The sequence below is a fragment of the Odontesthes bonariensis genome, chromosome 14 (assembly GCF_027942865.1).
Source record: "Odontesthes bonariensis isolate fOdoBon6 chromosome 14, fOdoBon6.hap1, whole genome shotgun sequence".
Classification (NCBI taxonomy): Eukaryota; Metazoa; Chordata; class Actinopteri; order Atheriniformes; family Atherinopsidae; genus Odontesthes; species Odontesthes bonariensis.
In genome coordinates this window covers 9,520,961-9,532,413 of record NC_134519.1, presented here as the reverse complement: position 1 = coordinate 9,532,413, position 11,453 = coordinate 9,520,961, and the positions used below count along the sequence as shown (strand labels likewise).

The 11,453-nt window shown below is 41.8% G+C and overlaps 1 protein-coding gene and 1 non-coding gene across 3 annotated transcripts in view; both read left to right on the top strand.

Annotated features, from left to right (window-relative positions):
* LOC142398671 (contactin-associated protein-like 4) overlaps window positions 1-11,453 on the top strand; it is a 181,028-nt gene continuing 169,575 nt past the window's right edge. For both annotated transcript variants that reach the window (XM_075482766.1, XM_075482767.1), the window contains exon 1: window positions 1-170. In XM_075482766.1, coding sequence (XP_075338881.1) covers window positions 86-170 — 85 coding nt within the window. In that variant the 5' untranslated portion in view covers window positions 1-85. The remainder of the gene's footprint in view (window positions 171-11,453) is intronic.
* On the top strand, window positions 9,648-9,735 carry trnar-ucu (transfer RNA arginine (anticodon UCU)). Its single transcript is given in 2 exon segments — window positions 9,648-9,684; window positions 9,700-9,735. It is a non-coding gene; the product is annotated as a tRNA-Arg (tRNA).

Genomic DNA, 11,453 nt, shown 5'->3' with positions numbered 1-11,453 from the left:
CTCTCTCGGAGCTGGAGAGGAGAGGTCGGCCGTGTCCCTCCGCCAGCAGCCGCCGGGCTTCTCTGCAGCCTCCCGCCGTGTCACCATGGATCTGCGGACTGAAGGAGTCTTTGGGATTATCGCTCGGGTCGTCCTGCTCGTCTCCTGCTCGAGCGGGACAACCGCAGAAGGTGAGTCGGCTGCGCGCTAATTTACTTTTTCACGGTGGAGCCCGGAGCCGGAGAGGCAGCTCTGTACCATGGGTCCCTTTCATCGGCATCCAGTGAGATCATTTATAAAATGAAATAAAAAAAAAAACAACAAGGATTTTAGTTAATAGTTTTTAATGGAGTTGCTTCCAATGCGTCTTGGCTGCACATCCGCCCGGAGACACAAGGAGTTAAAGTGGTTTTAGTGAATATTGTCTCACACCTGGATGTTCTAAGATGCCACATTTCATTCAACACTGTTGCCTTATTCTTCTCCATCCCTGGGACGTGTTGTCACGTTATCACAGTTGTAATTCAGGGCAATAAAGATCTCAGCTGCACAGACTGAAATGCGCGCATTATGTCCACTGTTAGAGTGGCTCACCCACTGGGCAGAAAACAAGGTTATCTGTTGGCTTTCTGCTTGATTTAGTGCTCAGGTGATGAGCATCCTGGGACTGAGCCAAAAAAAAAACAGTGTGAAGGTGTGTGTGAGAGAATTAAAGATTGTTGCAGAGGGAGGGCTGTGACTGAAAGGTTTGAGTCTGAGGAGGAGAATGCCAGACTTTGTGCTCTAAATGCCACATAATCACGTTTGACTCAAACATCAGACAGGTGTGAAGCAGGGTGGGAATGTGAGGCATTTCTGCTCATCCTCCTGATTGATAGGAGGAGAAAGAATCTGTGGACAAAAGAAACGGGGGGAGATAGAGATGACGTATGCCTGCATGATGACAAAAAGTCCTCCATACTGTGTTATTATCTGATGCTGAAGCTATTCTTCCTTTGCTACCTTCTCTGTGGTTAAAGAGAAACATGACGTGTGCAGATACCGTCTAATCTTCTCTTTTCTTCCTCATCTGTTTCGATTAGTCTGTCTGGTCTTCCCGTCACTTTGTCCTGCACTCATCAGAAATCATGCTGCTCATCCAAACAGTTCACAAAGATATCTTTCTGATCTATCAGAGTGCTTTTTTTTGAACGCCTGGGCCTGAAACCCAGACGCTGGGATACCACAGTTCACAACTTTTCCAGGATTTCCACAACGCTTAGCTTTACAGTCACATGACATTTTTCTTGGCTTTTGACGCCGTCTTTGCGGCATCTTCAACACGACAACAAATTCACGTGCATGGCTTTACATTCGGAGGTCTCACGCTGAGATTTATTCCATGACAGTGGTGTTGCATCCCACGACTAAAGGGGGGAGCCAAAGAGCAAAAAAAAAAATAAATAAATCTGCCAAATTCTCCGGTGTTGCTTTAAGAAAGAATGTGTGCACCTCACACTTCAGAGCCTACCTGCAATCGTCTCTCTTGAGCTGGAAAAAGCTCATAAGGCAACACATAACATACCATAAAACAAAGCAGACAGGTCATTATTTTTTTTTTACTCCTTGGGGGTGCGAGCTCAACAGCTCTTCTTTGCTCTTTTACTCTTTTTCCTGCCTCTGCCAGGATCCTTCGCTCTGAACTTGAAGAGCTGATAGCCTCCCTCTGCAGCTTTTGTTGTGTTCATTATTCCACAGCCCAGACGCATTCGCTGTCCCCCATTAAAGTGACGAGCATCTCAATAGTCAATGAAAACAGCAAAGAAGCAGAATTCCATCGCCGTGTCCAACAGTTATTTTAATGCAAATCACTAATTAAATGGAGTAGAAATCACTCAGAATGACAGAGATGTACGAATGTATGTTCCCTTAATATTCTCTTAAAGCACTTTTAAGAGAATAAACAAGGTGTTTGTTACATCCGAAGCATTTATGATAAGACCAAAAAAGATAGACGAATGCGTTGTGTTTTAATTAAAGTGATTTAAACGGTGCTCCTAACAAATTGAGATTAGTCTTGGATTTCCATTTTGAAACCACGCAGTTTCTAATTGGCTTCAGTTTGCTCGGGAGCCTGACGATTAGACTCTGGAGAAAGTGCTCCGAGTCCAGATTTGCTCTGTTCCAGAGTGATGGATGCATCGGGGTGAGAGGAGTGGACGAAGTGCAGCACCCATCACGCTCAGTAGCTGCTGTACAACCCTGTGGGGACAGCGTTACGGTCTGGGGTTGCTTCTGTTGATCAGGTGCAGGTTCAACCGTGTTATGTGCCCAGAAAAGGAGGTCAGCTGACTACGTCATTAATTAAGTCCAGACCTGAACGGGAGAATCTTTGGGACGTGCTGGAGAAGACATTTCTTTAGCTTATTGAAACAATGGTGAATGTGTGGGGAGGCCCAACACAATACTGGTGTCCCTGATGTCTTTTTTTTTTAGCCAGACAGTGTATTTTGTGGTGAGATAACGTAAGATTGTCACAGCTGAGACACATTCGCTGTCCCCCATTAATGTGACGAGGGGGCTCCTAATGAAAAAAGTTAGTCTGGAGCCCGAGTTTAATCTTCCGGGTTCCTTCTCTCTTCATTAGATGCCCCGTCGTTATTCTTGTGGTTTTTCCCCGTCAGGCTTGGGCCAGCTTCTGTGTAAAGTACAGTTTTTGGTGTTTTTGGTATTCTACTTTAGTCTTTATGACGTGCCAGTACGGCTGTAATTTTCAGTTCTATTCCAAAATAAGCTGAGTTTTACCTCCTGGCTCCTGCCTCTCTTTACCTGGGCCCTCCTTCCTCGCCTCCGCCGCTCTGAACCGTGACAAGTTCTTCCCTTTAATGTCTTCCTTCTGCTCTAATCTGCTCTAGTTTGTTATTTTCTTCCTTCTTCATTGTGTGCGTGTCCTCATCTTTCTCTGAAGGTATTCTCTTTTTATGCTCGTTACTTCCCATTTCCACTCCGGTTGTATTTAGTAAATGTTAGTTTGGGAACAATTCAAGCATAATCATTAAGAGGTGGGAAAATCAAAGAATTCTTTCACTAATTATTACAAAGTTGTTCTAAGTTGAGGACATTTTAGATCCTCACGGTCAAAGACTTCATTGTTACGTCATGATGTTCTGCAGAAGAGCAGATGTGAGAAATTCTCACCCTCGGTTGGATACTACAGGGCTTCAGACTGAACATGGAGGTGTCAGAGTGACTAAATACTTCCAGCTTCCAGGTCTTTTGAAATCGCCAGCAAGGCTCTTCTCATTACAACAATGGCAGCTGCTGACTAATGTCCCAAGTTTCACATAAGACGAAGACCTTAGCAGGAGATCTCCATTTGAAAGAGTTGCCTTAGAATGGCTAACACAGTGCCGGCACCTTTTGTTTAAGAAAGGAGCCGACTTGCAGCCTGATGCACGCTGCTCTCAGTGTGACCTGATATTTGTCAGATTATAATCTTGCCCACCTCAACCTCAAATTTGTAATATGTAACAGGAGCATGATGCTTAAACTTTGTGGAGACGGATGCACTCATGCAACTCTCCGAGGGCAGGACTGAGGGTTTATTACAATTACAATAAAAATCTATATAGTTATAAAGAGAAGATTCACCAAATTCATGGGAAAAATTAATTATTAAAGTGAAACTCAGCTACAGAAATGACTCATTTCTGCTGATACTACAGTGTAAAATGATTAGGGCTGGGCAATGATTAAGATGTTTAATCTAATTAATCACATGATTTCCCTGATTAATCACGATTAATCGCATTTGTACGCAAAATCCAAAAATGAATCCAAAAGTAGTGTATAGCTTTTAGCATTTAGTTTTATTTTAAATGTGCTGCCATATGAATGAAAGTGCCATAACATTTGTTGTGCAAACACACTTTTAACATCAGCATCTTTCTGTAGTTTTTATGTAGAAGCCTCGCTCCACTGTTTGTTTCCTTGAATGACTTGCTGCTATCAGTTGTGTGTTTTGCCTTTAAGTGATATTTCAGACTGGAACTACTACGCTGACAAGACAATTCAACTTGGCTGTTAATGCAGGAGTTTTTTAAAAATTTATTTTGAAATACGTGCTTTTATGTTGAAACAAGTAAAACAGGAAGTAGCGCCGGTTAGCTCCGTGAGCTTCACACAGAGACCGAGGAGCACCTGTAGCAGTGATGTCCAACGTTAAAATGAAAATGGCCGAGTAAAAGTTCCGTACACTTCTCCATGTTTGGTGGATCTGCCGATTACTTTCTTTTCCGGTTCCACAGCAGACAGCAACAGACTTTTACAAAATAAAAGCCTGTGAGCAACAGACTTTTACAAAATAAAAGCCTGTGAGCAACAGACTTTTACAATAATAAAACTTGTGTTAATATGCGATAAAATATTTATCGTTGTTAAATAATTAACAAGTTAACACGATAATAACGAGTTAACTCGCCCAGCCCTAAAAGTTATGCAATGCAAGACGTTCATATTTATTCCAGCTTTGTTCTTTGGTAATGAGGAGATTTGGATGTTACATTTTTAGTGTCCATGTTGAGAAGAAAAAAGAAGACATTTTTCTTAAAGCACTTTTTCTATCGAATAAACAAAGTGTTTGTTACATCCGAAGCATTTATGATTAAACCGAAAAGATAGACGAATGCATTGTGTTTTAATTAAAGTGATTTAAACGGTGCTCCTAACAAATTGAGATTAGTCTTGGATATCCATCTTGAAACCACGCAGTTTCTAATTGGCTTCAGTTTGCTCGGGAGCCTGACGATTAGACTCTGGAGAAAGTGCTCCGAGTCCAGATTTGCTCTGTTCCAGAGAGATGGATGCATCGGGGTGAGAGGAGTGGACGAAGTGCAGCACCCATCACGCTCAGTAGCTGCTGTACAACCCTGTGGGGACAGCGTTACGGTCTGGGGTTGCTTCTGTTGATCAGGTGCAGGTTCAACCGTGTTATGTGCCCAGAAAATGAGGTCAGCTGACTACGTCATTAATTAAGTCCAGACCTGAACGGGAGAATCTTTGGGACGTGCTGGAGAAGACATTTCTTTAGCTTATTGAAACAATGGTGAATGTGTGGGGAGGCCCAACAAAATACTGGCGTCCCTGATGTCTTTTTTTTTTAGCCAGACAGTGTATTTTGTGTTGTCACAGCTCAGACACATTCACTGTCCCCCATTAATGTGACGAGCATCTCAATATTTAATGCGGAATTTTATCGCCATGTCCAAAAGTTATTTTAATGCAAATCACTAATTAAATGGAGTAGAAATCACTCAGAATGACAGAGATGTACGTATATGTATGTGATTTATTTTCCTGGCTCATAATATTCCTCCAGTATCACTAAAGAAGACATATTATGCACCTTTTTTCACAAGCTGACTTAATTTCCCTGCGTTTTTGTGATGTGACTGTCACGCTCGGGTCAAAATACCAGTACAACAGCTCCCTGTTAAACCATAAATATACAGCTCATTTCACAGCAGCTTGGACACAAATAAGCCTTGAAGCATTTGATTACCACATGAGAGAGCATACACTAGTGAATGAAATAATATAATGACGTGAACATTTGCTTCATGTTTTTGTTTTTTTTTAGCTTAGGGTTGTAATTCAGTAGAAGAAGTAGTTGTTGTAACCAGAGGATAAACCCTGAGGAGGAATTTCCAGAATTACTTGAATCCCTGGAATGATATCTGGGATATTGAATCCTATAAGAGTTTATTGTTTTCCGACTGAGATTTAAAACAGTTGGTAAGTGACATAATTAAAAAAAAAGAAAAAAAGTGTTTCCATTCACTTAACTGGCATCAAGACTTCTTTGAAGCATTAAAAAAGTCACCTCAAGTGCACAAATGAGATTTCTCTTTGCTTGTTAGTTGAAGTAAAGTCCATTTTTCCACGTTTTCTGAGTCCCGTCTTCTAAATGCGAATTAAAAACAGCCACAGAAGCCTGCTTCATGTTTCAGTCGCATCTTATAGCAAGAAGATTAACTTTTCTCTTTTCAGATTTAAGATTAGTTTATTGTCTTCTGCATTTAACCCATCCAGGTCGGCACCTGTTGAACACACACATGCACACGGTTACACACTCATGGAGACAGATTTCAAACACTGGAACACTGAACGCAGAATCTTTGGGATGTGCTGGAGAAGACATTTCATTCGATTATTGAAACAATGGTGAATGTGTGGGGAGGCCCAACAAAATGCTGGTGTCCCAATTGGGTTTATTTTGTATTTTGTGCAGGGGTGGGCGAGTTAACTCGTTAATTATTTAACGCCGACAAATATTTTATCGCGCATTAACGCAGGGTTTATTATTTATTTTATTATTGTAAAAGTCTGTTGCTCACAGGCTTTTATTTTGTAAAAGTCTGTTGCTGTCTGCTGTGGAACCGGAAAAGAAAGTAATCGGCGGATCCACCAAACATGGAGAAGGGTATGGAACTTTTACTCGGCCATTTTCATTTTAAAGTTCTTCCAGACGGCGGAGTCGACAGAACCAAAGTCATCTGTAAACACTAAATGCTGATGTTAAAAGTGTGTTTGCACAACAAATGTTATGGCACTTTCATTCATATGGCAGCACATTTAAAATAAAACTAAATGCTAAAAGCTATACGCTACTTTTGAATTCATTTTTGGATTTTGCGTACAAATGCGAATAATGGTGATTAATCGGGGAAATCATGTGATTAATTAGATTAAACATTTTAATCGTTGCCCAGCCCTATTTTTGTGGTGAGATAACGTAACGTTGTCACAAAATACCAAAACACGCCTCGACTCGCACGAGGCCACACAAGAATGTCACCAAACATGCTTTGGGAAACATTGATTATAATTAATTACATCAGGCGACTCCTGATTTTTATTGTCTGTAATTGACTTAAAGCGGCTTCATTCATCACCAGTTTTCACTTACAGGAGAAGTTTCACTCATCACCGATTTCTAAATGGAAAAACAAGCTTTTTACAGCTCAGGAAACAAGACTGAAATTACATTTCTGTCAAGTTATTATCAGCAGTTGATCATCACATCCAATCTTGAGGGTCGGTTTTGAAACGTATATCCTGTAACAGTCTGGTTGCATCTTTGTTTCTGTCAGTTTTCTTTGCTTTTATTTTTTTTTTCCCTCAGCCTCTCTTTCGCTCTCTGTTCGCCTCTTACTGTGCTCATCTTGCCAGGCGTGACCCAGCAGCACACTCATCATGCACGGACCATAAACCACAACAGCATAATAAGTTAAGACTGCGGGGATACCAGCTGCAGGTTTCAGAGCGATTCTCACGTCTGCTTCCCCCACGGAGAGTTTACCCCGTTCATTACGGACACGCTGCTAAGTGACAACAAAGTAAAAAACACATATTTTAACAACGGATGGCACTCTGATGACTTGTTAGCCAGAGCAGTGAGCTGGTGTGTTACTGGAGTTGACTTAATTAGATTCAAGGAAGTCATTGAGTGAATCAGCTATCCGCAGGGTCGTGAAGTCGCTGTGCGTTTAATCGCCTTCCAGTATGCATCACAGAGTGACCGGGGGTTCAGCCGCTCAGAAACCGGCACTGAAACGAGCCTTTAAACTGCCAACAAGTGTAATTTGCTGTTTAGTCCCTTCAGCTGGAGGTTAGTATTTGGTTTAAGTGGATCTCTCTGAGGGAAACCACAGAAAAAAAGCCTTAAAACTTTAAAAAATAACAGTCAGCAAACCTTCTAGTGGTTGTAGCAGCTCACTTTTCTTCACATCAATCAGTTCATTCGCGTAAAAACAGGAACTATAAGTTGTAGAAAGGACGTGAACACAGTAACGGCGTCAGACTGAACAACCTGCTCAGGTGGAGCAGTGATTTGATCATGAATTATTAGGCTGGCGGATCAATCGGGCTCCTTCTGTCCTTGAGCATGACACTGACTGCACCATGAATAATTCGTGTGAATTCGTGCACACATTAAGACTAAACAAGTGAATGTCTCCACTTTGGCTTCAGTGCAAAACAGCATTCTGGTGAACATTTATGTGCTGCAGGATGTGGGAAATTGTTGAAGAAGCATTATATCGATGCAGAGTTGATGCATTCACAATAATTATACATCTCTTACTGACCAAAACTTTGTCTTTTCAGCAACATATATACACGTTTATGCTCAAAGCAGAACATTTTCTGCACCTGTGTGCCGTGAACACGTAGAAATCCCTCCCGTAGGGACAGACCTTGAGCTTAAAAAAGAAAGACGGATACACGGGAAAAACAGTGCTGAACCTCAAAATGATTTCTCTTGAAAGACGGTGTGTTTAAATGATGCAAAACGAAGCAATGCAGCTGCAGAGGTGCATTGAATAACAATAATATCATTAGAGGTTTTTGTCTTCCTTCCTCACCTTGGCTGCTTCTCTTCTTTCCTTCCCGGGTGTCTGCTGTGTCTCGTGTCCCTGCTGATTTGTTTTGTTCAGACTTATTTCACATTCTCTGGGCTGAGCAGCGCTCTGTTAAAATATTCTGTATTAACTGCTGGTTTTAATTAGCCGTGCTGTAATGTTGGGTATTTTTTTCCGCTGCCACAGTCAAAAATCGAACTTGTAATTTTGTGATTAGATCAGTTTTTACCCCTTTGATTCCAAACATGTTCGGCCGTCGTTGCTGTTGTTGTTGTTGTGTAGCTGTGGGCTGTTCTCTTTGATTAATACCGAGTTAACTCATAAAACTTTAATCTTTTCACATATTCTATAGATCTACAGATCTGTGCTGTATGTTTGTGAACCCCACACAATGATTAAAAGTTGAGAAATCAGTGCTGCAGATCTTCAAATGCTGTAAAGTTTTTAATGAGGCTATCTCCTCTGTGATGAATTCGCTGTGTGTAACTGCTGATTACGAGACGCTGCTCTGGAGGCAGGTCTGTCTGTGTGATAGTGGGATGCTAATCTTCACCAGAAACCGTGATTGTGGATGCAATGCGCTCCAGCTGGGATGCAGTTCTGTTCAATCCCCTCAAATAGCTTCACGTCACACTGGGAGCTTTTTAAAAGTGGAGACTTTTGTCAAGCCAACTGTAAAAGCTGCATTCAGTCTGTAAAATTACAGACTTCTGTGGTGTCTTACAACCCCGCAGTTCATTTCTCTGCATTATCCTCAACGGGATTTAAGGGATAGTTCGCCTCTTTTGACATGAAGCTGTATGACATCCCATATTAGCAATATCATTTATGAACATCTTCTTACCCCCTGCTGCGTCCTGTGAGCCGAGTTCCAGCCTCGTTTTGGTGTTGCTGAAGGTAGTCAAGCTAGTTGGCTGGGGTTTAAAAAATAAAGCGTTTTGCTTCTCAAAACAATATGCGTTCAAAAGAGTAATACATTTGCATCACAAAATCGTTCTCCAGGAAAAAGTCAGACCTCACAATCGCTTGGCCCTATTTTCTCTCCCTTCGTATCACAGCCTGCTGCCACCAGCCTGTTACGGTGTTTGCTGCTCGGTCTGCTCGGTCTCCACAGCACGCAGTGACTATCCCTTTAAGGGGGGGGACCATGGGCACCACAATCTCAAAATGGTGAAACATAAATCAGAGCTTTCATCCTGCACAAGGCTGGATTTGAACCTGATTTCTAACATGCAGAGTCTTAATGATGGACTGGCTGTGGTGTGGACAGGCTCTGTGGCGCAATGGACAGCGCGTTGGACTTCTAGCAAAGTAAGGTGTAATTCAAAGGTTGTGGGTTCGAGTCCCACCAGAGTCGATGTTTATGTTTGGAGGATTAAATCTTGATTAACCACATAAGCTTATGCTTGGATATTGGTAACTCAGATGGTTCTGATTAAGCAGAACATTCACCAAATAAAAAAATCCTTCCACTTATCAAGCAAAACTGAAGCACTGTTATCCAAATCTCCAGAGACAAAAGTTCATGAGGAAAGTTTCCATAGATTCGTTTGGAGTAAACAAAACTAACAGTGTAATGTGTTTTAGAATATACCAGAATAAGCTGCCTTAAAGGGATAGTTCGCCTCTTTTGACATGAAGCTGTATGACATCCCATAGCAATGTCATTTATGAACATTGACTTAGTCACTGACTTTCGTGCTGCCGCCTGCCGACAGCTGCGCGGCTGCGCCTGTTACAGTGTTTACTGCTCGGTCTGCACTTCGGTCTGCACGGTCTACTAATTAACATTACTTGCTTAGGGTTAGACTTCAAATCAGAAGGCAGAAATATGATCTTTTAACAACACCACTGTCACCGTACTGGATACCATTTTGCTGGTTGCCATGGTGACATTTCAACACAACATGTTGCAGCATTTCCTCACCTCTTTGTTGGGTTTAGGCAGTGGCATCACTGCGGGACAAACTACGTGGTCAGGGTTAAAAAAACGTCATGGATAGGACTAGATTATATTTTTTTCTGTCTCTATTTAGGCAACACAGATGCTAATTTGATACCTCACATGGAGTTTCCATCACACCCGCGAGAGATTGCACTTTTTTTTTTAACAGGTCGTTATTGCCTGCACGAAGAAACAATCCACAGTTGCTCCTTTGGAGGAAGACGGTCTCAGGAAATCTGCAGAGCAGAGAGAGAACATGCTTTGGGTTTAGATGCAGTACGGTAAATGCACGGGTTTAAAAGTGGTTTATTTATCGCTTCTCTTCTTTTCTTGAAGAGGGTTCAGGTTGGACTCATAAAGAAGAGTTTCCTCCCCGAAAGGAAGAATAATGAGATGAGAGGAAATAAAACTTTAAGGGTCAGTGCGGCCGTAAACTCAAACTCAAAAGCACAACCTGATGGGTAAAGAAAGTAAAGGTGATTTCTAGCTCCTACGTTATTATGAACGTCGACAGATTTCACAGCGAAGGTGGAGAATAAAAAGAAAAGGAATGATGTGTATCGTCCTCATTTGATCTGGGTTATTTTGCTCTAAAATGAGGCAAAATAGTGGATGAATCGACACCCATTAGCGCGATGACCTCAGGTAAAAGGATGGATTCTGATGGAGTAACAAAAACTGCAAAATGGACAAACGAGTACAGCTTCAGATGCCCCAATGAGTCATATTAAAACCAAACGCCTCATCGCTGTGCTGGGCCCAGAGCGGCGAGGGCAATTTGAAAGCTGTAACCCAAAAACAAACACAAAAAATAAGACTCCCTAAAAGCAATAAGTTGTCCTTCAGTTATTTGCTCCCTGGAGAACCCACCTATAGCACATCGCTCACTTAATAATCATCCTCACCAACTTTCCCTCCACATTTTATTTGTTTCATTACTGAGCCAGAGCCAGGGGCAAGGTCTGGCAAAAGCTGTTTATCAGCACAATGGGAGGGGGCTGAAATCCCTCCAGAGAGGTCCGCTGTTTGTGTTTCCTTACTCGCAATATTTCAGCGGTTTGCTTAAATTACTCCTGTAAGTTGAGCAGCTTTTCACCTCCATTTAAGAATATGTATTCGGCTTATCTGTT